The sequence below is a fragment of the Perca flavescens genome, chromosome 19 (genome assembly GCF_004354835.1).
Source record: "Perca flavescens isolate YP-PL-M2 chromosome 19, PFLA_1.0, whole genome shotgun sequence".
Lineage (NCBI taxonomy): Eukaryota > Metazoa > Chordata > Actinopteri > Perciformes > Percidae > Perca > Perca flavescens.
Window position 1 is genome coordinate 22,661,506 of NC_041349.1, and position 27,043 is coordinate 22,688,548.

General features: G+C 40.1%; 4 protein-coding genes and 1 non-coding gene across 9 annotated transcripts in view; 2 read left to right on the forward strand and 3 right to left on the reverse strand.

Annotated features, from left to right (window-relative positions):
* Positions 1 to 884: 884 nt before the first annotated feature.
* On the forward strand, positions 885 to 3,219 carry saxo2 (stabilizer of axonemal microtubules 2). The gene is made up of 4 exons (XM_028564453.1): positions 885 to 1,162; positions 1,606 to 1,770; positions 2,034 to 2,197; positions 2,289 to 3,219. Exons 1-4 carry the CDS (start codon positions 1,107 to 1,109, stop codon positions 3,092 to 3,094), a joined length of 1,191 nt encoding a protein of 396 aa, XP_028420254.1. The 5' UTR covers positions 885 to 1,106; the 3' UTR covers positions 3,095 to 3,219.
* A 378-nt stretch (positions 3,220 to 3,597) lies between these two features.
* On the reverse strand, positions 3,598 to 10,369 carry larp7 (La ribonucleoprotein 7, transcriptional regulator). Of its 3 annotated transcripts, none has more exons than XM_028564452.1 (13): positions 10,183 to 10,369; positions 9,473 to 9,675; positions 9,278 to 9,378; positions 9,068 to 9,151; positions 8,610 to 8,774; positions 8,392 to 8,494; positions 7,969 to 8,274; positions 7,211 to 7,364; positions 6,940 to 7,082; positions 5,660 to 5,772; positions 4,825 to 4,984; positions 4,454 to 4,545; positions 3,598 to 4,055 (listed from the first exon to the last, which is right to left on the reverse strand). In XM_028564452.1, exons 2-13 carry the CDS (start codon positions 9,672 to 9,674, stop codon positions 3,978 to 3,980), a joined length of 1,701 nt encoding a protein of 566 aa, XP_028420253.1. In that variant the 5' UTR covers position 9,675; positions 10,183 to 10,369; the 3' UTR covers positions 3,598 to 3,977. The 3 variants fall into 3 exon arrangements, with proteins under 3 accessions (XP_028420253.1, XP_028420251.1, XP_028420250.1); XM_028564450.1 differs by having other exon boundaries at positions 9,473 to 9,714; XM_028564449.1 differs by having other exon boundaries at positions 9,473 to 9,687; positions 10,183 to 10,368.
* A 619-nt stretch (positions 10,370 to 10,988) lies between these two features.
* Positions 10,989 to 11,062, forward strand: trnai-aau (transfer RNA isoleucine (anticodon AAU)). Its single transcript has one exon. It is a non-coding gene; the product is annotated as a tRNA-Ile (tRNA).
* An 88-nt stretch (positions 11,063 to 11,150) lies between these two features.
* Positions 11,151 to 18,906, reverse strand: LOC114545410 (NLR family CARD domain-containing protein 3-like). The gene is made up of 6 exons (XM_028563681.1): positions 18,399 to 18,906; positions 12,770 to 14,492; positions 12,486 to 12,569; positions 12,248 to 12,331; positions 11,594 to 11,671; positions 11,151 to 11,508 (listed from the first exon to the last, which is right to left on the reverse strand). The coding sequence occupies exons 1-6, from the start codon at positions 18,709 to 18,711 to the stop codon at positions 11,190 to 11,192; spliced, it is 2,601 nt and encodes an 866-aa protein (XP_028419482.1). The 5' UTR covers positions 18,712 to 18,906; the 3' UTR covers positions 11,151 to 11,189.
* Positions 18,907 to 20,621: 1,715 nt separating this feature from the next.
* Positions 20,622 to 27,043, reverse strand: part of LOC114545734 (ADAMTS-like protein 1) — a 95,459-nt gene continuing 89,037 nt past the window's right edge. For 2 of the 3 annotated variants that reach the window (XM_028564208.1, XM_028564210.1), the window contains 7 exons: positions 26,742 to 27,043; positions 26,500 to 26,627; positions 25,189 to 25,294; positions 23,199 to 23,403; positions 22,535 to 22,644; positions 21,993 to 22,213; positions 20,622 to 21,194 (listed from right to left, as the gene is read on the reverse strand). The exon at positions 26,742 to 27,043 is cut by the window's right edge and continues 707 nt beyond it. In XM_028564208.1, the coding sequence (XP_028420009.1) occupies positions 21,085 to 21,194; positions 21,993 to 22,213; positions 22,535 to 22,644; positions 23,199 to 23,403; positions 25,189 to 25,294; positions 26,500 to 26,627; positions 26,742 to 27,043 (1,182 nt within the window). In that variant the 3' untranslated portion in view covers positions 20,622 to 21,084. The remainder of the gene's footprint in view (positions 21,195 to 21,992; positions 22,214 to 22,534; positions 22,645 to 23,198; positions 23,404 to 25,188; positions 25,295 to 26,499; positions 26,628 to 26,741) is intronic. The other variant, XM_028564209.1, reaches the window with a different exon arrangement.

The following is a 27,043-nucleotide window of genomic DNA, read 5'->3' on the forward strand; positions in this document are numbered from 1 at the left end:
TAGATTAACCAAAGAGTACTGAACATCAGTACAAAATACTAAAATGACAATCTAAAAAGATTGATAACTAGACAGGCTGACTTTCCTTGCTGTTCTTTTCACGATTGTCTGCTGACTATATTTATTTGCATTTTGCTAAATCATGTTTTATCTATAAGGCTAGTTTAGTTTATTTCTTAAGATGAGGGCAGGTCCATTGTATAGGCATATGGTTTCTTGACCTCTCCTGTCACATCCCTTTTATTCCTCTTCTGCTTTTATGCTGATGTAGGTGCAAATTAAAGACCAGTTTACAGCTGTGGTTGTAACCCATAAAATATATGGTTTAACTCAAGCCCAATTCTTATTTGAAGCCAGATTGCAACAATATTTTATTATTAACATACAATGTATTAAAAAAAAAATCTTTTAATGTACCTGCCAAAGAAAATACTCCAAAGTAAAATTGTTATTTTCTATTGTGGACCTAATGGCATCTCAATACGTATTCTTTAAAGCTTTGGACGCCATCTAGTGGACAAACACAGCATTGCATTTGATCTTGTAGGTTCAATAATGCATAATTTAACATTTGTGCTTTGCCATATCCCCATGACGACATACGTGTGTAGTTCACGCATGGATGTATTAAGAGAATCATCCCTCTCTTTTTTTGGACATGACTACAAAGTGACAGATGGAGTCCTGCGACCGAGTCACGTTGCAACATAACTGGAAAAAAAAAAAAAAAAAAACAGTCCGTAAAAGCAACATAATCTCGCATAGGCTGATTGCCTACTTTGTATACTTTTCAAAACATGACTACAGGAGGTTTGGAATCCTCGCGCGCCAAAAACAAAAAAAAAAAAAAAAAAAATAGCGCATCATCACTCTCAGCGCCCTAACAACCGGCCCGCATCAGAGAGTAATCCACTGGTGTTTATTTTTAGAAGCTCTCGGCCGCTGCGTGTACACTCGTTCAACACACTCCCCATGTTCCTCCGGTCAATAATTTAGACGCTGTAGGTCTGCCCTGCAGCACAGAGTCACAGAGCAGGCTGCTACAACTCTGCGCTACAGGACGCCTAGAAAAAAGAAAAGCCACAGGGTGCACCGCCCGCCGAGCGATGCACCCAAAAACCATAAGCCAGCAAAACGGTAACCAAGGAGCCACATCCGTGAGGTAAGTCGATCTATTTTTAATGTTTTATTTATGGAAATATTGCTATTTTGGTTGGCCTTTCAGGAAGAAAATCCATAATACTAGCTTAGTCACCTGCTTGTATTTTTTCAAAATTTCCTCTATTTTCAATAGAATTATCTGACTTAGTGGTAGGGTATTTTTTATTTTATTGTATTATATAAATGTCTGATCCGGGCTTACTCTGACAAGGCTTTATGCTGGTTGTAAAACTAGATGCTTAAAAGCATTTTAAGTGCTTTTAGGCACTCTCAGTTTGCGTTTTATTCCATTTTTGCTTTTTATCTTCTCATTCTTCATTTTTTTTTTTTTTTACATTGCCTTGTGTTTCATTGTACTTCTTGATGCCTCTATATGTCCAATGTGGGTTAAAGCACAATTCCCTCGTTGGTGAAAGTGTAAACTTGCCTTGCCTTGATGTCCAGGAAGCCCTCCGGCTCTCAGACAGCCCAGCCAGGGGCCGCCATGACCACAGAGTACCAGGAGAGGTTTCTTTGCCCTCACGGCCACGAGGCCGTCATCTCAAGCTCAACACAGAAAGACCCTAACCATCCACTGAAGGAGACGAGTGACGACATGACCACTATTAGGTAAGATATGAAGTGTCTAATGTGTCTTATCTCACGAGACCCATTTTAGTAAAACGACCATAACTTCACTGCGAAGATTGATGTTCCTGGTGGGTGAGGCAGAGTGATGCCAATTACAAACTTTTCTTTTTTGACAGCAATTAGGTTAGCACTGTATTTACAAAGCATCGAGAGAATTGTGGATGTTTGAAACCCTACCTGGATTTTTTAAAAAGCAAGAAAAAAGAAAAAGGCAAATCTCACATCATTAAAACATGTTTCAGATCATACTATGTGACCCAAAAATGGATAAAACATCCCCCAAAGGCCCCACAGCCATCTTTGCCCCCCAAAGACAACAGATGCAGCAGCGCCACACAAAATCATGTACACCTTGTAGTGAACCAGTTGGCATCCAAGTTGGAGGACTACACAACAGTGTACCAAAGTAAGCAGTTTGAACATCAGTAGAGTCATACATTGCAGAAATATGAAACAAGTATACACATCCTGATTAAAATCCACTCTCTTATTTTCAGAGGATTTCCAAGCATGGAAAGTAAACAAGCGAAAGCCATTTAAACTGGCTGACAGCTTGAGAGCCAACGAAGGATTAGGTGCCACAGACAACGCATCCAAAGAAGGCCACTCCCATGAACCACAACCTTTTGAAAGCGTCACCAGCTACAGATTTGATTATGTCAAACATCCAGTGCAGCCTAGGACACGCACGGAGAAGCCTGTGTGCCAAACCAAAGGCCTGCCGTGTCAGGCTGCTGTGCCCCCGAAGCCAAAGGTGGCTCGGGACATGAAACAAGAACTCTCTGACGAAGCCAGGGAATTCTTTCAGCAATTCAAGACCTGGTCCCTTGAAAACAAGTTCCACGGCCAAGGCAAAGCCAAAAAATCCAGTCCACCGGCAGATCACGACGACTTCCTCTCCACAACACACGCAGACTACACGGCACACAAGTGCCAGCGCACCAAACCGTTCCTGCCGTCTAAGCAAACCATGGAGAAAAGCAAGGAGCCCTTTCAGGCAACGACTACCATGAAGGAGGATTACAAAACTTGGAACACACCGCGGCGCTTCCCCATTGTCCGTAAAGCAGCGATGGACTGGCCCAGTAGCCTTCGTCCCAAAGTGAATGAGACTGCAGTCTGTCATTCCAACTGTGATGCCACCACTCAGGTTTCCTGCTTGGAACGTATCTCCAATGGGAATGAAGAATCCAGGATGTACTGGACCACCTCTCTGGACAAAGGGGTGACTTGGGCCGACAGTGGAATTTGTGAGGACCCCCCCGACCAAATACTCGGCTGCATGGTTTTAAGCAGAAGCTAAGCTTTCCTAGAGACCAGGCCGATGACGAGATGCGGGCTGCCACCCATCACCTCGAGCAGCTTCTGCCTTCACACCAATAAAAAGCCATAAAGCATACTGAGATTATGTAATGGCAGCTATTTTTATACTGATGAGCATCTCACTGATACTCCACAGCCATGTTGAGCGTTATGCAATCTACTTAACTGCAGACATTTCATATTTCGTTGGGGAAACGAGTTAGACCGTTAAATGTGGTCTATCACACCAATTAATGAATGGTGCGTATATAAACATTTTTGAAACTGAAACATCTGACTTTGCAGAATCGGCAAATTTGGACCCAGTGTTCTAACCTTTAATCTGGGGCGAACGCTCCATCTAAAACTACAATCATTTACAGTAATAGTTGGGAGTGAGTACATGAAAGTCGATGTCCATTGTTCCTGTTATGACATACATTTTTTCCGCTCACACAAACTTTATAAAAAGCACAACTGTGTTATATAAGGCAATAAATACTGTACTAGTCAAATGACATTTTTTATTAAAAAAACAAAAAGGGGCAAATATCCTCAAAAGGAAATGCCATGACTTGTCCACGTCTTAACTGGGAGAACTGTCAAATCAATCATATTTACATCATATACAGAAGCTTAAAAAAAAAAAAAAAAAAAAAGTTAGCAATCAAAAAGATGTTGCCAAAACAGTCTATATGCATAGCAGCATTCCACATTATCTTGGGCGCTACAGTGCAAACTAAAAATAAGGAGACATGTTAACTAGTTTACACTTAACTAGTTTTCATTCAGTTCTCTTCCAGCTAAGTACGCATTCATCATCATGTAAAGTCCACATAGTTAAACATATGTATGGTTGTCAAAAAAATTACTTTCAGCAGCTGTCAGTCTTCTTGGAAACGGATGTGCTTATGAGCCTCCTTGGCCCGGGCGAGGATGATTTTTTCAGCTTTGGATATGAGCTGAAGTGTGACAAGGAAATAAGAAATTAGATGTGATAGCAAATGAGCAATGGGAGCAGGCACTGCTTTAACTGTGGTGATGGTATGTGACTGTGTGGGTTTATATGCCAAAACGATTCCAGGTATTAGTCCATATGCAAAAATAGATTGGATTCGAGGTAAGCCGTTTTCAAAAACATGCCTCCTAATCCTGTCCGTCCTTTGTGCATTCTGTATGTTACCATATGAAACTTTGTATATGAAGTCTGCATTACAATTATTGTACTTACTTATTAAATTACTTACTGTAAACATATTGTTTACATACTCAAACTGGAAAGATCAATAATATACTGCTGTGCACAGTAACATGTATATATATGTAATTTTCTATTTAAAAATGTAAAGCGTGAGCTCACCTTCTCTGTACCCCGCTTCTTCTCCCTTGGACGATTCAGCTTGACTTGGCGGTCCACTAAGATCTTCTGCCAGTACCTTTGTTCATGGTCACCTTTAAAAAAAAAAGGCATTGAATAGAAATTAATTATATTAATATCATACTCGTGACTCGAAATTCAAAATCAACAATTCTTAAGAAACCTTTTGAAGAAAAAAAAAAAAAAGAAAAAAAAACACAGAACTTGACCCGAGCTGATGAGCACTGTCCCAATACATTATTTTCACCGTCGTCAATTATGAAAAACCAGCTCAGTCATCCACATCTCTGTCCTCACCTGGAGAGGATAAGGAGGTCATTCTACCTTGAAATAAGGAAATAAGAAGGTCATACCTGCGAGGATCTCGAGCTTCCAGCTGTGTTCTTTCTGCAGCTCTGCTCTGGCGTCACTAATGGCTTTAGCGTCCTCTGGGGTGTGAAAGCGGATGTGACCCTCAGCGTCTCCTTCCAAAGTGTCAATGTACGCCACTGGGGATATTTTGCACAAAGCATCCTGCATAAAATAATCCACCAACAAGCAAAAAAAAAAAAAAAAAAAAACTTTGGTTAATAATCTTTACAGGTCTTTATGACATTTAATTGTCTTGTGCACATTCGCTTCACTTGGTAATGATAATTAAATGAATGAATGAATGAATGAATGAGGAACAGACTCGCACAGTGAAGCGGTTGATCCTAACTTTCTTAAATATCAAAAAAGGTACCATTTTTAGCAATCAATTATCTGTAATATATGCCAAACTGGATAGAGGATGTTACAGGATACTTTTCTATTCCAAATTGTTGCATTACAAAACCTGATTAACTATTTGGCTCTGAATCCACAGGAGAGGCTCTCCTTCATTCTGTGATATTATGCCCTTTAACCATCTCAGAAACTTAATTATCCAAAAGGTGTTTTGGAAATGTGTATATCCAAACAATGTATAGGTCAGCTTTCAACTGAAAGTGATGGAAATTATTTTAATTTCTTAAATGAAAATATAGATATTGTAATAGGAACTAAAAAAAACAACAACAAAAAAACAGCCTTGACTTAACTGTTAGAAAATGAAAAGTAGCTTTGTTAGTCATTGTTTTTTATGATTTGATAACCAAATACAGCTGCTGATGATGATGATGATAATTGCCAGTAGGGCTGATGAGAGTGGGCCGAGTTATTCTGTACCTTGATGAACTTCCTCCCTGGTAACGGCTTGTTGTCTGTAATCTTCATGATGACACCACTGGTAAACTGAGGGCCCAGGTTAGACGCTTTCTCACTTTTGTCACTCTTCTCAACTAGAAGAAAACCACAAACCAACATGACTTCATCAAACTAAACTGAACCCACCTTGCACATATGTTAATTACTATCAGCAACTGGTTATTATTAAGTATTAAGATTTTATGTTTTTGGAGTAATACTGGGATGCAACATGGCATCATGACTTTGTGTAAACATACACGCCACTTTCCTAAAGCCAAATGGCGTGTTATCTGTACGCATTTTCAGCTATCCACGTGTATGTCTACGCTGTATCCAGCGGATGTAAACATACCCACCATGCGGCATCGCCATAAAGCATACTGAGATTGTGACGTGGGTATGCGTGTTCTCGCGAGAACGTGACATACTATCGCGAGAACAACGTCACTTGCGTGTAATAAAAAATAAATAAATAAAAGGTTGGGTTTAGGAAAAGAACAGGGAAAGGCTTTAGTAACACACAAAAAACACGCTTAGGAAAACAATACACGGTTGGGTTTAGGAAAGAAACATTGGGGAAGACTTAAAAAAACAAAACAAAAAAACAAAAACAAAAAAAACTGCTGAAAATCACTACACGTGGGACGCGATCCCGGCTCTCCTGGGTTTAAGTCCTGTGTTTTACCCATCCATCCATCCATCCATCCATCCATCCCATCCAACCTCCTTACGCAGACCTACATACCTACGTCTCTTTATACTACTTGCTACGGCAAAAATTCACCCGTAACGTAGGTCAATGGCGGGCGAATTGCGTTGATAAACATGCTAAAAAGCGATTGTGCATCTTGATAACGCACCAAAATGGCATAAGAATTGGCGTGTCATACATACGCCACTTCATGAGATCAGTCTGCTTCATGTCATCTTCACGGATGTTATTGCATGTAAAATGCATCTTTCCCACTAAAGTTCCAGGACAATTACTTTCAATGTACTCAGAAACGTCAGCATCCACTCTTTGTTTTTATATCATATCTTCACATCTTTTTCTTTTCAACACACGGGAATATCAAAAAGTGATTCACTTACAATTGCCAAAATCGCTCCTGCTTAGGGCAGGGATTTAAATGCTACAAGTAACAAGACTGACTGCAACTCCTCTGGGCACCACTAGTGTTTTGTCCCCAATTTTGGCAGTCTGCAGTTAGTCCATCTGAAGCAGAATCCCTGGGAGGATTAGTGGAGACAAAACTCACCGTTTCCAACTTGAGGCTCATTGTCTGTCTCCATTGGACTCTTGTGCTTCTTGTGATCGATCTCATTAATGCACTTCTTCAGGGACTTCATGCTGCACTTCTGCAAGGTCAGATACTCATCTTTCAACTCCAGCCACTCTTTCCTTAGCGTGGACAAAAGAGGAACAAAGACATCCATCAGTGTGTTAAAGTCCTAGTTCTGAAAAGGGGTTTTCACTTATTCATTCATTCTTTGTTGACACATGAAGAAAAAAGGGATGTGGCATCTTACTTTGATAGAATCCGTAATGGGATGACTTCTTCCCCGATTTTCAGTTTCTCCTTGTGTTTCTTTTTTCTCTTCCTCTTTGCTTTAACTGTTGAATCATCGCAGTTTTCTTTCCCTTCCTCAACCCCTCTGTCTGTGTCACTTTTAGCAGGTGGATCTAAAAAGGGGAATCACCCAGTTAACACAACAACTAACTCACAGTTTCATTGCTGTAAAAACTCACCATCAGACTAGGGCTGGTCAATATATCAATATTATATCGATATCGTGACATGAGACTAGATATCGTCTTACATTTTGGATATCGTAATATCCTGATATGACATAAGTGTTGTCTTTTCCTGGTTTTAAAAGGCTACATTACAGTAAAGTGATGTCATTTTCTGAACTTACCAGACTGTTAAAACTGTTCTATTATTTGCCTTTACGCACTTAGTCATTATATCAACATAACTGATGATTATTTATCAAAAATCTCATTGTGTAAATATTATGTGAAAGCACCAAGTGTCAACACTACAATATCACCACAACATCGATAGAGGTATTTGTTAAAAAAAAAAAATATAGCGGGATATTTGATTTTCTCCATATCGCCCAGCTCTACATCAGACTGCATGTATTTTCAGACTTTGTGAAAAGAAAAAGCAAAGAGAGCGAATGTAAAAGAAAAAGAAAAAGAAAAGGGGATGGATAGGAAGGAAGAAAATATATTTGTACTACTTCTGGATTAAGGAGCAGCAGATGCTGTGATCACTTACTAGTCTTGGTTACATCTTTCTTTTCTCCAGCTTCACTTTCACTCGTCTTCCTTATCTTAGATGGTACTTCACCTTCAGATCCCTCTGCCGTTTGCGACCGTCGTCTTTTCTTTTCGGACAGTTTGTCCGGTGTCTTCTGGGCGCCGACGACCCCCGATTCAAAATCACCCGCTGCTGAGCGCTTCCTCTTTTGCTCCGTCGGCTCTGCTTCCATCGCCTGCTCTTTGGCTTCTTCAGCAGGAGTCTGTACTGTGGCGCCTTCTTTCTTTTTCTTCTTCTTCCGCTTTCTCTTCTCCTCTTCTTCACCTGTAGCAAATCAAAGTCAATACATGGAGATCAATGCAACCAATTGCACCAACAGCAAGTTTATAGGAGGTAGAGAGAAGCAGTGCCGTAAAAGAAATGCATTTTAATTAATTGTACCTGATGGTGGATTGTCAGCTGGCAGAGGGATGGGCTTCCTACTTTTCGTCTTGGGGAAAATCCCTGGCTTCCTGGGAGCATCTTCAGGGGGGTTGTTGAGCATCTGTTTCAAAGATCAAACATTTTCATGAGTTTTCTTCCTGCCAAAAACAAACACTGGCTGACAGACTGAATTATCAGAGATTTCAGAAAATGGCAAAATAGTAATAAGTTATCACCTCTATGGCTTTCTGTGCTTGTTTCTCCGTCTCAAACTCTACAAAGGCAAAACCCTTGCTGTCGCCAGTAGTCTTGTATCTGGGGATGCTAACATAAACCACATTCCCGCATTTTGTGAACACTTTCTCTATCCAGCTGTGCGTCACATCCTTGGGCAAAAGTTCCTTGTAAAAAAATAAAATAAAAATTGTTTCATTTTATGATCCAAGAGTATTCTCTTCATTCTGACAGGCATATCATGTTTGCCAACTAACCAGCAAATAAGTCTGTGAGTCTCCCCACAGAAAAGAGCTCAATGTAAAGTGCATTATTTACTATTCCGAGGAAACAACAATCTTTATGGACGCAAGTAAATGAACACGTTGCACTATAGATAAAATATTGTTCACTCCTGTAAATGTAGTCCAAACATTTCAGAGAAAATCAAATTAAAATAAGAACATAAAACTATTTTTACCACATAGACTGTGCGGCTGTCAACATCATTTGGTACGTCTCCAATCGGAAGCTGACGCCTTACTTTATTTCCCTCGAGGTTAACCTAAAAAAAAAAAAAAAAAAACATTTGTGTTCAATGCATTCATTTGACAATTGTTTGGAGCCTTTTACAACTTCTCAAAATATTAAAATATTTAAAATGAAATGGACAATATTAACTTCACAGTACCTCAACTACAGATGAATTTTTCAGCGCTCTCGCAATCAGCTTGGTGTCACTGGTCAGCCTCTTCATTCGATTGAAGCTCGCCAACACAGATATATCAACATCTGAAAACAAATAACCCATTTAGTACAGCATTAGTATTAGCATTCAATGATTCATGACTGATATGAATGTAGCGCATTACTGATAGTCCCTTACATCCGTCCTCTGACTCATCAATGACTTTTTTGAGAAAGCGGTCCTTGTGAAGGTTGACGTCTCCGAACCAGAACTCCACTTGCTTCTTCACATCACCCAGCAGATGTTTGACACGGGACCTCTTCTTCTTTTCTGTCTCCTTGTTCTTACTGCTGGTTTCTGCTGTACCAGCATCATCAGCTCCCCTCTCCGTGTCAATCATCCTGCGGCGGGGACTGCAACACCGGTCAGTAACATGCACACTTATAAAAAGGCACATTAACGTTAGTTAGCTAAATAAGCTGAACGTTAGTGTGTTAGCGTGTACTTCCATATAAAGACTATGTTAGTGGACTAAATCACACTATGTGAAGTAGTGTTACTGGATATATATATATATATATATATATATATATATATATATATATATATATATATATATATATATTTATTTATTTATTATATATATAAAAAATGTCCTGACTTTACATAAAGTCAAATTCACAGTTTTTTGTTCAAATAATAAGAAAATTGAAATGAATAAGACTCGTTTCACCACGGTTTGCTACCTTTAGCAAACAATTGCTGATGTTAGTAACATTAACGTCACAGTATGTCAATTCGCGGGTAGTGACATTTAAAAAAAAATGATGCAGTCGCTGCCACTGCTTTTCAAAATCCGCCAACCCTTCACTTAAGATTGAACTGACATAAAACTGTTCAGGACTCACCAAATTTGAGACGATGAAACACTCTAGTTGGACGCGCTGCATACAATATAACAGAAAACGAGTTAGCTTGCTGGCTAACTTCATATAAACGGCATTACTTCGTTCAGTGAGATGTCGCAGAATGAATTCGTCATATCAGGGCAAGCAGTTTAAACTGCTTCCGGTAAATTACTCCAAAATAAAATAAAAATAAACATTGTGTGCATTGAAGTTTCAAAATTTTATTGACAGTTGAGCACAAGTTACAATACATCTGATCACAATGTTGTTTAAATTAAATAGTACATTCCATAACAACGGAACACACGAGACGCACTGACGTTCGAAATTAAAATAAATACGAAACAGACATACGGTAATAAAGTGTCTTTATAAATAAAAAAATAAATAGGTTATTAGAAATAGTCAGCGTAGTGTAACATTAATAGTTTCGCTTGCATGTGACATTGTTTGTGCTTTTATTTGGAAGATAAAAAAACACCACATCAGAGCTCTACTCAACATGTAGTTTTATGAGACTTTTACAGTAACGTTAACGTTTAGCCAACATATTCTGAGGCATATTTTCATAATTATTTTTAACCGTGTATCTATTCGTGTTATCTAGCTATGTGTTATGCGGGAGTGTGAGAGAAGAGCCGTGTTGTTGGTCAAGAGGTAGCTACCATAACCTTATGTTAAGAGAGAAAGTAACGGAACAATAGAAAAGTTTTATCTGGACAGCATAATATGTAGAATACTAAAAGCTTAGGCACATAATCCGTGTTGTACAGACAAAACACATTTCATGTGACAAATCTATACGTGGCCGGTTAGCTCAGTTGGTTAGAGCGTGGTGCTAATAACGCCAAGGTCGCGGGTTCGATCCCCGTACTGGCCAACCTGTTTTTATTAACCTTTTTCGTCCTCCACAATTAATGCGTTACAGACGAAGTACTCAGCATCAAACAGACATTTGATCTCTAGTTTCTAGCTTATAGCTCGAGGACAGTGTAGTCCTCTTTCTGTCAGAGGTTCAAAATGCTCTCAAACTTTTTGAGCTTCTTGCACATGTCGTCCTCGGTGCAGCACTCAATCCTGTGCTTGATGAGCTGTAACAGTTGCTTGTAGAAAGTCTTTGCCCACTGGGATTCTAAGCAATGGACTGATATGTTGCAAACTTTGTGGAGTACGGTCACTAACTTATCGTTGCTGCTGACCTCACACCTTTTGAAGACCCATTCCCCCCACGCTGCCCACATATCGTCATCTGTGAAGCTCACAGTTATGCTTTCTTGGGTGCATAAGGACTCCGGGTCTGTGTCAGTCAGGTCATTCCATATGGCTCTGTATGAAAAGGGAATCAACACAAGCTTTAGAATCTTGTATTGTTGAAATATGGATTAGAATTAATGTTGAAAGTCCCACTCACACAACTCTTTTCAAAGGGTTTGGGGTCAAGTCCCTGAGTGACAGCAGACCTTTATAGCTCACTCGGTTTCCCTCCATCCTGTGAAAGCACAGGATGTCCTGAACAATGTTTAAAATGTTTTACATGTGAATAAATCAATAAATCAGCAAACCATCAAATATGAAAATATACTCTTTATCCCGTATGTCACGTAGATTTTGATAGAAAAGGGCCAGATCATTATTTGGTGCTCCATTAATAAAATGTCTTTGTTTAGATTCTATGGCCCCACTTTGTGCCTACAATTAGGTCTTCCCTTATTTCAAGAGTTTGTCTCATTTTAGGGTAAGGCTTCTTCACTTTTCCAATGAACCTTCAGGTCAGTGTAAACTTAATTATAAACAAGCCTTCCCATCCATTTAAGCGCTTACAATTTTTTGTATTTAACAATGTAGTCAGCATTAAGCTAAAAAAAAATGTTAAAGGCTGCTCAATAATAGGAGACTCACACACAACACAACATTTCAAAGGAATATATATTTTGTTTTGTGGCTTAATTGTATAGCTATTAGACTGAGCTGGAGTGCAGTTAACCAAACAGTAGGTTTACCAAAGTGGTCACAAAGGTTGCCTTTAAATAATCTGGGAAGAAGAAGTGGGTGACGGGTTTCTTACCACAACTCTTGAAGCCTTTTTTTCACACGTATGGCATTAGAAAGAGCCAGCAGTTCCTCATCACCGATGTCGGACCACCCAATTCTAAATGGGGAAGTGTGAAACATAGTCTGGATGATTCTTTATTCTCTCAAGTAAAGTAATCATTGTACTCTTTATATTCGCTCAGTGCTTGTAATCTTTTTTGATATTTTTTTTCTTCTTATCAATAATAAAAGCCTGTAATTTATTATCTTACCCAAGGTGGGTTATACTTTCTGACGCCCGCAGCACATCAGCAATGACCTGAGCTGTGTCCATATTGAGGTTGTTTTCTCCAAGCCTTAAAAATAAAATAGTCAAGTTAGTGCATAAGCCACATTATATATTCCTCAACCTGATGGAGTTTACACTGTACTTTTTGATGCATGTAGAGCGATATGTTATTAACTCCAAAGATTGATGGAGAAAATATAAAAAACTTATTGCGATAGATACTTCAGAGAATGAGACAATGGGAACCACATTTTACCTGGAACTCACCAAAGTTTGTTACATCTGAGCAGCAGGGGCTGCATGTCTCTAAGTGCCTCACAGCTTACTCCTGTCCCTGTCAGATCCAGCTCTAATATATTGCCCTTTGTAAGGTTGAGAAAGTACTTGATGGCATTGTAATCCATTTGGGAGAGTGTTTCATCACTAACATTCACTTGTAGTGCCTTTGGTTGCACAGCAAGGGCCAAAGAGGGGTCCTGTTGCTCAAACAGGCAGTGTAAATGGTTTAGGATTTGGGCCCCATTCTCACATAGCGTTGTAAGCTCACTGATGATCCTCTGACGATAGATGTCCACTTTGTCTTTATTGCAACTCAGTCCCACCTGCCTTGATAGAAGATTAGCATTGCGTTCAGAGAGGATTCCAGACAGGAAGCGACTGAAGAGGTCCAAATGTCCGTTGTTGGACCCCTCCGCACGACTTGAAGTGTGCGGAAGTACATCGGGTAAAGGGTCATCTGTCACTGCACAATACACTGCAGCGAAGAACTCTTGAACAGTAAGGTGCGCAAAGGAGTAAACCTCTTCAGTGCAGCCGGGCTCTTGTGCCACTGTCTTGTCAAGGAAGGTACTGACCAGGCTGCATCCCTCTAACGCTGCAACATCTTGGTCGCTGCTGTAGAATAGCGTCTGATGCTCCATCAGCTTCTGGAAGGCGAGTCGGCCAAGCTTCAGCACAATATCAGACAGCTTCTGGACGGCCCCTGCTCTTTGTTCGTGACGAAATGTCTCAGCTCTTGCTTGAGTGTGAGAGCGAAGCAAGGCCACCAGATACTGCACATAAATGTCTGTCATGGTCTTGGGGCTCTCTCCACACAGATGTTTGCTTTCTTTGAGGATGCAGCACACAATGTAGCAAAATGCAGGGATGTAGCACAGCGTCAGCATTAGTTCGTTCGCTGATACCACTGCGAACATGCAGTCAGCAATGGCGCTGTCCTGGAAATAACGTAGGAAGAAGTCTTGAACTTCAGCCAAGGAGAAGCCAGCGATGAGCACAAAGCGGTCGATGCAGCCCACAGGGATGTGGTTGATGGCTGCAGGTCGACTTGTGAGCATGACAGAAGCGTCGGGCAGCAGTTCCCCTTGCATCAGACTCCCAAAGACCACCACCACCTCTGCATCTTCATCTGGCTCAGTCACAAATGCGTCTACATCACAGCTCCTGTAGTGTCTGAACTCATCAAAGCCGTCTAAGATGATCAGCAGTTTGTCGTCATTTGCTAAAATGGCATCCAGTTCCTTAGACAGGTGTCTGTTTTTACGCAAGACCAGCTCCCGGAAGTTTGTAGGTTTGTCAATCAGATTCAGGTCTCTGAATGTCATGTGGATGATGAAGTCAAATCCAAGATGGTCCCTGTTTCCCCCAAAATCAAACAGCATCTTCTGCACCAGGATGGTTTTTCCGATGCCGGCCACCCCCGACACCAGAACTTTCTTGACTGGGCGGTTTCCATTTGCGCTTGAAAAGAGTTCGGCTGGTGCAATTTTCCTATGCACCGCTGACTTCTGCTGCATAGATAGTCGCTTTTGTCCAAACGTCAGCACCTCGTGTCTTTTTCTCTCCAAGCACTGGTGTCCGTCGGCCAACAAGAGATTGACATAGTGTTCGGAAAAAGGGATTTTCTCTCCGTGTCGAGTGTTGTAGAAGAGCATGCTCTCACTCCGACGTGTGAGTAAGTCTTTATGCTTTTGTTTGACTTTGTTATACTCTGCAAAAGAAAAAACATATTTTTGTGATTTGTCTCTTCCTCCTCTTCTTATAAGTCAACTGAAGAACCTATGAACCCAATCATCTGATGTAGTGGTAATATGAACGATGCAATGCTATTCCAAGTGTTTAACTCATGGCTCTATTTTCATCTTAGCTGGTATCGGTATCGGGAAGTACTGGAGTTTATGCACCGATCCAATACCACATCGGCACACAGGACTGGCTCCTCATGTATTGAGCCAGTTTGTAAATGCAGTACCAAATGCTTACAGATCCACAAGGAGTGCAGCAAGAGGTGACTGCATTGTTCCGTTGAGGAAAAGTGCATTCGGCCAAACAGCTTTTGCAGTCAGGGCTGCTTGTGAATGGAACCTCATTCCTACTCACATTAGGAATTTTAAAACTTATGTTTCTTTTAAATGTAACTTAAAGAAGTGGCTAACAGGTAATCAGGACTGTCAACATTACATGTAGTTACAAAATCTTGCTGCTAGCTTGTCTTTCCTGTCCTGCCTGTTTGTGTCACTTGTGTTATGCCTACGAGGACACCCATAATGACACCCATAATGCTGTCACTGTTCCATATTTTAACTGAGCGTTCCCGAGAGAAGCCCCAAGAACGCTCAGTTAAAATATGGAACAATGACAGCATTATGGCCCTGCAGGGTTGTTTTGATTGCACACACTGGGGCATTTTTAAATACCTTGAGATAAATGAAGAGGTAGAAACAATAACTCACTACATCAATTTTTGTGTAGACACAGTCGTACCCATAAAAAACACTAAAATCTTTCCAAACGACAAGCCCTGGATCTCCAATAAATTAAAGCATCTTATAATTGAAAAGAAAAAAGCACATTGGAATCAGGATGACACAGCCAAAAGGGACATACAGAGACAGATAAAAAGACAAATACAGCTGGATAAGTACAGTTACAGACAGAAGATTGAGGCAACCCTAGTGTCAGGCAACTCCCGTGAGGCATGGCATGGGATCAAGACCATGACCAATGTCCCACACAAGGGCAGAGGGAAACCCTCCCTGAACCTGCCTGGAGATGAGGGATTGGAAAGGGCAAACCAGCTAAACAGCTTTTTTTGTCGCTTTGAGAGTGGCAGCGATGCTGGGGCTGGCATTGTGCTGCCCCCTCCACCCTCTGCGTCTGTCCTAAACATCAGTCAATCGGATGTCTTTCACCTTTTTAGCCACTGTAATCCCCGGAAAAGCTGCGGCCCTGATAACATTTGTGGTAATATCCTTAAGCACTGTGCAGAACAGTTAGCCCCTGTGTTCACCGATATTTTTAACTCCTCTCTTAACATCTGTAAAGTCCCTAACCTGTGGAAAGCCAAAACTGCCCAGACCCACAGAGTCCAATGACTTCCGACCAATAGCACTGACATCTCTGGTCATGAAGTGCCTGGAGCGTCTGGTAAAGAAGTACATTGTATCCCAAACCCACCATCTTATGGACCCCCTGCAATTTGCTTATCAAGCCTCCAGGGGGGTGGATGATGCTATTCTGACATCAATGCACCTTTTGCACACTCATCTTGAGAAACCAAAGACTCATGCCAAGATTTTATTTGTGGATTTTTCATCTGCTTTTAACACTATGCAACCTAAGATTCTTGCAGACATTTTAGCTAGTGAATTTTCTATTGATACAGGTATTATTAATTGGATCATGGACTTTCTTACCAGTAGAGTCCAGCGGGTCAGAGTGGGCTCATCTCTGTCTGATTCGATGACAACATCCATAGGCTCCCCACAAGGATGTGTTCTATCTCCTTTACTATTTATTCTATACACAAATTCATGCACTAGCACTTTACAAAATAGGCACTTTATTAAATACGCTGATGATACAGCTTTAGTGAGTCTGCTACAGGACTCCTTTTTAGAATGGTGCAATAATTTACATTTAATTTTAAATACCAATAAGACCAAAGAAATGTCCATAGATTTTAGAAAGTCACAGCAATCCACCAACACTTTTATCAATGGTGGTGCCATTCAGGTTGTTACAAACTACAAATACCATGGCATTGTACTGGACAACAAGCTTAAATGGGACTCTTGGACTGATCTCCTGCAGACTAAGACACAGCAAAGAATGTACTTTTTAAAGAAACTGCTTGTTTTTAATGTTAATAACAAAATGCTCCAAATGTTTTATACTGCTTTTATTGAAAGTGTTTTAACTTGCTGTATTATCTGCTGGTTCGGAAATGCCACTGAGTCTCAGAAAAAGACAATCAGAAAAACAGTCTTAACTGCCAGCAAGTTACTTGGGGTAACACTACCGAGCATTGAACACATTTACAAAGACAAACTGGTGAGAAAGGCTAATAACATTGTATGTGACCACACACACCCCCTGGCATCACATTTTAAACTACTGCCATCTGCTTACCCCTTCTGATCAAGAACAGATAAAGATTTTCTTTCGTACCACAAGCCATAAAAGCCTTAAATCAGTCAGAATAAGCTAGTTGTCCAGCTGGTCTGATCATACCCAAGGGTGTATAGTGTATTGTAGCTTGTGATGTATATTCTTCATTTTTTGTTTGTCGGTGTCTGATATAATAATTATTTGTTTGTATTATGTCTGATGTCTTGTTATAAAGTGCCTTGCGATTGTGCCGCAAACCCAACCGCCCCACGGGGACAATAAAGTTATCTACTAGGTTGTTGGACTGACTGTGTGGCTTGAATGTGTGTTGGTGGTGATGGTGATATTGAACAACTGTTTTTGTTTATATGTTTGATCATTTCTTTTTACATGTATAGTCAATTTAACTTGTATTGGACTAAACTTCTACAGTATGTACTTTTATAATCCTTTTATCTTTTTAGGTGTGACATTGTATGATCTGTCCAGGGATAGCAGATGTAAAATAGCCTTTTGGCTAATTCTGGCACACTGTACATTTTCTTTATGTATTATTAGTGTGCACTGTCCCTGTTAAATAAACCTGAAATAAATAAACATAATAAAGAGTAAAAGAAAGTTCTGTGGCATTCATTGTTTGTGTTTGTTCATGTTTCACAAAGAGTTTAACCTGAGCCAGACAGACAACAGAGATAGAAATCATATCACATCCATACAGGGATAGTAGTATAAAGTTGTTAAAACATAATAAAATATATGACACACTGGTATCGGATCGGTACTCGGTATCGGCCGATACGCAAGTTCAGGTATCAGAATCGGTAAGCAAAAAATGGTATCGGGCCATCTCTACTTTGTAGTCACATTTTATTTTTATATTTTAATAATGTAGCATGTTCTTTGAATATTTATACCTATTTGAGCCATGAATTGGACAATATTTGTTTTTAGTCAAATTATATAACATTCCAAGTACAAGAAGATTGCTTGTCCCCACGATCATGTATGGAGGTTTAAGAGCATGTTTGAAGTTTAAAAATATATTTCTCTCTAATTTTCATTAGACACCAATATCACATATATGAAGTGGATAACATAACAAAATAAAATACCAACTTAATATAAATAATATTATGAAAATGTCTGTCCCCTGGTGTCATGACACTGGTGTTACCACTTAACAATAAGGGCCCTCATGTGAGGAGGGCCCAAAAAGATGCTAGAATGAATAGCTGTGGATGTGGGGAGGGGCCCATAGAAAATACCTTTCTACAGGGCCCAGAATTTTGTGCTACAACCCTGTCGTCACTGGTGTTAACTGCTCCTCATGGTAACACCAGTTTGGACTAAATGTACAATTTTTTTTAAATCCATTAAGCTCTCATTTATGTGGATTCATGAAGCCAAAGGGTTAACCAATACTGTAACCTAACTTTAAATGTAAAAAAAAATACATTTTAAGTCATATTGTTATTCCAAAAGTGGGCGTTTCTCTGGAATGACTTACCTACGAATTGAGGCTGATCCGTGTGGCCTTCTTCGGATTGTTTCTGCGCCTCTTGCTGATGATGACTTCTAATTGAGAGAAAAATCTCAGCTGCTTCCTCGCCTTTACACGCCAGAATATCCAACACGTTCCTCACTCTTGCCCGGGGCCCCAACTGACACAAAACCTCCTCACGGTCATCACGGGTGAATACTTCCTGATTTACTAAGATTTCCAGCAGAGAGTTAATCCGTCCTTCCAGTTCATCCACGAGGGAAACTCGCAGAACCCGGAGTGCTGCCAAACAAGAATAACAACCATCCTTTTCCACCATAACTAATCTGAAATAATCCTCAGCACAAATCAGAAAAGTCCAGTTATGATCCGCTGGTGGTGCCCATTTGAATTGTGACGTCTAGATTCATGTTGTAAAGCATTTTCCCCCTCGTAGTTTAGAGGGATCCTGTGAATGCATGTCTGTCTTCAAGAGCAGAGAAGTAGAACGTGAACTGCACCAGAGAATGTCTAATAAGAGGAGAACTTAATCCGGGTTGGTACAATGGGTAAAATGGGGCTAATAGGGAGTGAGATAGGGAGTGAACAGGCTCTCCATAGACAGGCTGACTGCACATTGTACGTAGATATGGAGGTAGATAGAGGAAGTGGGTTTCCTTTTTACAAGTTGTGCTGATGAACAGCGTTATCTGTCCCATCCTGTAACAAATCCTCCCACTACATTATTTTATGTTCTGCCAAAGTGTTGTGAGTGAGTTGGAGTGATTCATTCAATGGTTTCACAGAAATTCCAGCATTTGTACTACAAACCCACTTTTATTTTTTTTAAAAAAAAAAAGAAGAAGAAAAGAAAACCACAACAAACCGATTCTAAAAGGAATGTATTTGGTTTTATTGAATAATAAACCAGGCATGAGCAGGACGCAACTCATCAGTTCACCAGCAGAGGGTCCCCATTGCATGCACATCAAATACCAATAAATTGTAGGGAAATGAATACTTAAAACCAACCCCTGTAATTATTTACAAAACTATGCACAGGAACACGTATGAAAATAAATAGTTAAGGACAAAACAAATATCTACATAACTTAAAGGCATAAGTAATATGTTAATCATGTTTGTATTTCACAAAGTCAAATAATCACACCTAGAAAGGCCAAGTTATCTGCTAACGTATGTGTTGCACACATGATGAACTCAGGACTACATGTCAAAAGTGCAAACCCTGCCTATCTGGCACAAGTATGGTACATCAATGATGATCTTTTAAAAACTTCCCTACTGTTTTAACCAATAACCAAATGTAACGCAGAGTTCTTACTTACATGTTTTAAGTTCAACCAACACTGAAATCTGTCAAAAGAAGAAGAGTTACGTAAGGACTGTCAAATGTAATGGTTGTTTTTGCTTAAAATGTCACACTAAAGCAAAAATAGAATTTGGTGGAGAGGCATTTAAAAAGGTCACAAAGTGGTTAAAGGGACATTTTAACAAATATCGTTCCAAGAAATACCAAAATCACAAAACAAAATATATAAACAATGTAACTTTACAAACTAAAAAAAAATACTCTACAAGCCATTTTCTTAACAAAGACTTGGATGAGTCGAGTGCAAAATAAGTGTCTTTTTTCCAAAGATTGACTTGCTTCAGTCATACACCGTCATAGTGCAACCCATGCAAGATAAATCTTTATCATGTCCTACTTTCTATTCTACCCAAAAACGCAGTTACAACGCCTGCAATACCAAATCCTTTCCTCTTCAAATGACTTGACCAATCGTTACGGTCAACACGTGCTGAATTACCCAAAACAATAGCACAGATCATGCTCCATTTAACATGTGGCTGTATATCATTTACTGAATATTAGCCTTTTAGACATGTTAGCCATTTCCCCTTTATAGGCAGCATTATGCTGCGTTTAAACAGGAATTTACCCATACCTCTATAATAAAAGCTCAAATAGCATTACAACTATTTATCAACACTGTTTTGGAGACCATTGCAATAAAGGCAAACACACAACTATCCAGTGGTTATCAAAAGCTCAGAGGTCTACCCAAAATCCCTGGGTATGTCAATGGTAAGTCAATCAATGAAAAAAAAGGACATTAGTTACATATTGGTGTATTGGAAGCTAAATTGCATGATAATATGCACCTTATTTTGGAGATGAAGTGATGTTGCTACAATAGAACACAGTGGCGCAGCACTCCCCCCAATTCTTTTAGCAAAGAAACTACACCAGATAGCATGAATATAGACAGTTTGTTCTTGTATGAGTTCCCCTTTATGGTACAATGCAGTCACCGCAATAGAAACCTATTACTCACAATGGAAATGGTAGCTTAGTCACGTTTGCAGAATTTAGGAAAGCATCATAAGCATCAGATTAGAAAAAAAAAAGAAGTAAAACCGAAGCCTTCATTAACAGACGCGTCACTCCTCTCAAATATTTTCAAATTCAAACCCACACATGAGATCGTTGAGGGAAGTAGATCACAACCACTCTTGGTATGACCATCCAAACATTCCTCCACTCTCAGGTATCCTAATCCAAGACTGGTCATTGAAGACAGTTGTGGGTGTGAGGATAGAGCATAGAGGTTTCAAGTCTCTGTTGGCTGTCTGAGCATCTCCCCTGACCTATCCAGGTCGCCCATGGCCCTCGTCTTACAGCCCCGCCTCAGGTGTTTCGGCAGGAATGACAGCAGCGGCTCTTAAACTGGGGCAGCGGACAAAGCTCTAGCTGTTGAACCTTCTCGCAGTACCTCGTGCTGTCTCGACACTCTCCTGCTGGAATACACAGACGTTACAGTTTACTACTCATGCTCACTTTAAGCCCACCCGAACCCCCTCCCCAAGATGGAACCCCCTGTAGTCTGTAGCCATGCAGTTTTACAGTATGTGAAGTGGGTTCTAGATACCAACTTCTGTTACCCATTTACAATGGAGGTTAGTGGAATTTCATGTGTGCTTTTCAAAGCACTGACAAAATTCCACTTGCAAAAGTCCTCCCAGTAATAATATCTCCAATGTAAACTGTTTGTTATAGTCTGTGGGTCATTCAAAGTAAGGGGGACATTGTTTCAGGGAATACCTAAAGTTGCAGAGCTTTTTTTTTTTTTGTGTGAGTATCATAAGCAAATTTCCTTTCACTTGTTTTATAATAGGGTGCCAGAAATTTTAGAAACCGATGCTTCCAAACCTCAGCACGTGAAACCCAAACTATATGAATTATGGACTGGGCCCATTAAGGGAATGTAATGTGCCATGAGTAATTGTTTGCACAAATTATCCTGGCAATAATTTATGATTTTACAATTTAATTTTAGCTCCAATCCAAGTTATTCTTCCACTCCAATTAGGGCAAGACCTCCGAAACATGCAGTTAAGTGTGATCATGACAGCAACAAACTGGTACTGTACTCAGGATATCTTCAGGATTTGTTTCTCCCCTGCATATGTTGATTCTTAAATGTCCTATGCAAAGCATAGTTAGTTTGAATATGCTCTAAAGCTTATAATAAACTCAGGATCATTTCACAATTGAGTGACCTTGTCCATTTTGCAACCAGCGCAACTTTTTCTCACCTCTGCCACAGGACAAAATATTGCACCTCTGCCAGCTGGGAGGGCGAGGCCTCCACATGCAGTGATGTTCACGTGTGGCCTTTCCAGTTCGACGGTGTGCACATGTCACCTGGCGTGACTGGAAACCGTGCCGCCCACAGGTGGCAGTGCACTGCGTCCACGGGCCTACACGCCAGTGAAGGGCACAGGCCTCTGCGGAGCAATTCTTCAGGGAGCTGGGCCTACAAATACAAACACACGTAGGTTATTTATTAATTTTTTTCAGCTTAGACTTGAAAGGGGAATGACATGCAGCAAAGGGCCGCGGGTCGGAGTCAAACCCGCGGTCGCTGTGTCGAGGAGTAAGCCTCTATGTATGGGCGCCCGCTCTACCAGGTGAGCTATCCAGGCGCCCGCACATACGTTTTAATGGTTCTAAAAGTTGTCAGTGTTCAGTGTTGTTCAGTGTTTTTGTCACTGAAACATGAGGTATCACTGTACTTTTTATTGTACATCAGCATCATTCATATGTATAATATATATCTTGTGATATTCATATTTACCTCTGGAGTCCACTGCACATCCTGTAGGGGACTTTGGTGGCATTTGTGTCTTGGCAGTAAACATGGCGGTGCTGTGTGGCCAAACTGGGACCCACACATTGACCATTACACTAAAGGAGGAGATTACAGCAAGTTCAGCTTTTAGTTTGAAAATACTTTTCTGCTAGTAACTTTCCTCTTGTGGTTTTGCCATTTTAAAGCACACCCACTGTCACTGAATTTAACGTTTTAAACCTAAACCTTGCCTCATAAGCTACATAAGCTACTTTTTTTTGTAACTATTATGCAACCCAATAGGATTTTCACAATGGGAAATTCTCATAATTGGGAAATACGTGAAAAAGTTAACAGAAAAAAAGGTACTTTCCTAATTACAACAAATAAAATAAAATAAAATAAAAGATTAGCAGAGTGCTTCCCCCTTTAAAAGGGAACTTTTACAACCACTTTACAGCTTTGCAGCAGCTGGTTCCCCCTCCATTTGGAAAACAAATGAACACCTAAAGTGCCAGTTATTCCGCAGTTGATAAACTACCTCAAATTAACTGTCCGTGAGCTGGCACACAGTTTCTGAGGTAAATTGTGTTTTGCACAAATATAAAGCCTTGACCCAGTCCATGTAGATGTTATGAGATGTGTTTGCTGTCAATGTAAGTAGACTCACTGCTCCCCAGTGGGTAGTGGCCCATCTGGCACAGGGCAGTAGGTTGCATAGCCTAGTGTCAGAGGGTCTCCTTCCCGTGCCAAGGCAGTGCTGGCTCTCCATCTCTCTTGATCTGCCCTCAGGACCCTTCGTGCAGCGGACACTCCTGGTCTGGGAGCCACCTCCACAGCTGGCTGAGCATGGTGACCAAGGATCCACCTGCCACCTGATTAGGAGGAAGGGTGGACAAAAACTTATAAAGTTGATATGCTTATCAGAAAGTTCAGCTGTTTTAATGGGCCCCAAAGTAGTCAAATATTCACAGACTCAAAAAGGAAATGGAATGCAAGTAAAGAGGACAGTGGTAACGTATGATTAATGAGATGGGTGTAGCCCAGAGTTCAATTTTAGGACCTCTTTTGTTTAGCCTATACGTAAATGACTTGCCATCAATTTGTATAGGGTGTGAAGCTCAGATGTATGCAGATGACACTATAATATACGTCCATGCAAAAAACAAAAAAGAAGCAATTCTTAAACTTAATTCAACAATGGAAAATGTAACTACATGGCTTGAAAATTCTCACCTGTGTTTAAATGTATTGAAAACTGTTTGTGTGTTTTTTTCAAAGACACACTCCGCTTCAGATTGTGAGCACAAAGTTTATGTGTCTGGTGAGAATATTCAAGTTGTCTCTCATGTTAAATATCTTGGTATCATCCTTGATTCCAACTTGTCTTTCAAAAAACAAGTGAAAAAAGTTATTGGAATAACTAGATACAATATCGCCAATTTTAGGTATATAAGAAGCTGCCTAGCAACTTCAGCAGCAAAATTATACTTGAATTCAATGATTATTCCTCATCTACTATATTGTATGACAAGCTGGACGCAAGCGAACGATACAACCCTTAAGCCTGTTCTTTCTCTGTATAAACAAGCCCTCAAAGTGCTAGACAGAAAACAAAATACTTATCATTATTGTAAAATTCTTAACAAATATGACATCCTTAGTTGGGAAAATCTAATTAAATATAATGATATCTGTCTAATGTTCAAGATCCTAAATGGTAAAGCTCCACCATCACTCAATTCTTTTATTAAACAAAAAAACTCGGTCGAACCACTCGGTCTGTTCTGAGAGGGGACTGTGTAACCCCTTACAGGTGCAGTTCCTTTAGACAATCGTGCTTTTCTGTTAGAGCTTCTAATAGGTGGAATACTCTACCAAATGAAATAAGAAACTGTACCACCTACCATAATTTCACACAAAGTCTCAAGACCTGGCTCTTGGATAGTCAGACTTGTGAACATTTTTAGTCGCTTAGTATTTTTTTTTTTATGTTGTTAGTATTGCTAACCTTCTGCTAATATGTTTAATGTTTTGTTTTGCTAGGTATTAAACTTAGCTCGCTTTGCATTGCTTGAATATGTATGAATAACAAATTTGTATTTTAACGATTTTTACCATCATATTAACCTGTCCTATATTAACGCATCCCTCACGAGTGATGTAACTTATTTTATCTTTTCGTTATGGCTTGTTATTGTTTTGTATGGTTGAACGCTGTTAGAAGATGGCTTGTGGCCTATGTTGCTTGGCCGTGTTTTGATGCTTGTATAATATCTTGTACTGAATGTGAATGCTGTTTGATGTTTAGATATGCTTGTGCTTTGCTGCTTCTTGTGGCTCTGCATGGCAAACAGGGATAGCTTATCTAATGCTCTAGCTGTCTGTGTTGTGTCTTGTTGACTTCTGTCTGTATAATTTAACCTGTACTAATGTCTTGCTTCTTCCTGTTGCTCTGGTCTAAAATCATCTGGCCAAAAGGACTGCAGTTGAAAATTAGCCGGCTGGCTAACACTGGCACATTTACAGAGATGTTCATTAATGTGTGTTATCGTTTATAAATAAAGAATAAGAATAAGAACTGGTCTTATCAAATCTACAGTAATATTCAAAGTGTCCATCTGGACAAGCATGTAGTAGTAGTAGTAGCAGCAAGTTACCTGAGGGGGCAGGCTTGTCCATTACACAGCTCAGCTGACTTGCTGCTGTTACTCCTCTCAGAGCAAATAGGGCCACTGGCTCCCACACAATTTCTTCCTTTGAAATCTGAAAATAAAATAAAACAAGCAATATTTAGTGGTCTTGGACACTGCAGAAATCAAAAGCTATAGACTTGTCTTTTTAATCTGTATTGTATGTTGCTGATAATAGTTTCAGTGTCCTCTCTGTTAATGTGTTACAATTTTAAAGCAAACACACCAAATACAATCGGTTGTAGCTGAAGACGCTTTTGTATTGCCTGGTAGAAACAATAATAGTCGTGATGTGGAGTCAGTTATGGTTTTCTCAATTCAGATAAAACAAGTCTTAATGTGTTCTTTCTCCCTATTATTTTAGCAGCACTACATGTTGTCTTTGCATTACAAAGAGAATCATGATTCTTTGGCGCGTATCTTTAGAAGTGGCTTACTTTCAGAAATAAGACTGCACTTTCCAAGAATTCAAGTTCAATTTCCCTGTAAACGTACTTGGAATTGCATTCTTAAGATTTCTGAAGTGCATCCATCAGACACGACTTCAAACGGAGTTTGATTTAAAAAATAAGAAATTGCAGTTTGGACATTTTTCAGCATCTTTAAACCCTGTTATGCTCAGTTTAGATTAGGCGAACGGGGATGCACCCACTTAATCTTCTTTGAAACATTGCCTGGAACCTCTAATTGTTGTCGTATGGGGAGGGAAAAGTGCCGGAGCATCAGGAAACCTGGCAGCGTCGGTGCTTTGATGAGAATGCAGCGAGGTCGCGACTGATCATGCTTCAAGGAGACGACCCGAGCTGTGGCATGATCCGGACATTCCCCATCACTGACTTAGCCACCAGAGTATGTAAAAGCTTACAGTATATCGGTGTCTATGGTTATGCCTAGGTGTGTGTGTTTCACAGTTGAAAATAATGCTTTCCCAGAATCCCTAAGCCTGAACCACAAAAGAACACATATTACTGAAAACTGGACTACATGAAATTATATTAGGTCAAACTCAACTTGACATTTGGTCAAAAAACGTTTTTTTTAATCATAACCCTAACAAAAAGTTCTAGATGTCTTGTGCTTCGTTTTATATTCATATATTATTTTTTTTCGAAACCTTGGGAGCTTGACTTAAAATAAAGTTTTGAATGTTTGGATAAACATTATTCACACAGAATAACTTCATGGAATCACTCCAGAGGTTAAACTAACCATTATCTGGCCAGAGTTAAAGTTTATTCAAACACGCTTGCAGCAATATTCTGCCTTTGTGGACCTTACCTGTAATCTGTAGCCAAGACGAAAGAGATGTAGCTCCAAGACGGTTCCTGGCAGTGCAGGTGTACAGACCCTCATCCACCTTGCTTGGAGACAGGATCCTCAGTGAGCCGGTGGACAACAGGCCTACTCTGCCAACACAAAAACAACGCAACCACTCAATCAGCTACTTTTACACAAGAAAATCTGCAGTTTTGTTTACGCTTTTGCACAAAAAATGGGTCGCATTAAAGAGTAGTTCTTACCTGCTGTTGTACTGCAACTCTTTTCCATTCTTTGTCCATGTCAGGGATAGTTCAGGGTCCCCCAGTGCCTCACACCTCAGCTCCAAACTAGCAATGGGTTTCTGCAGCAAAACTGGTACTCCCACGTGAACTATCATTTCAGGCGACGGTACCAATCCGAGCTTCCTGGGCCGTTGGATTATCACCGGATTTTTTGGCCTGGACGTGTGGGCTTTGATGTTCGGTTTATAAAGGAGAGGCCCTTGCGTGGAGGATTCTGCACTTTCCGGGGGATGAAGAGTAGACTCATTGGTTTCACCTTG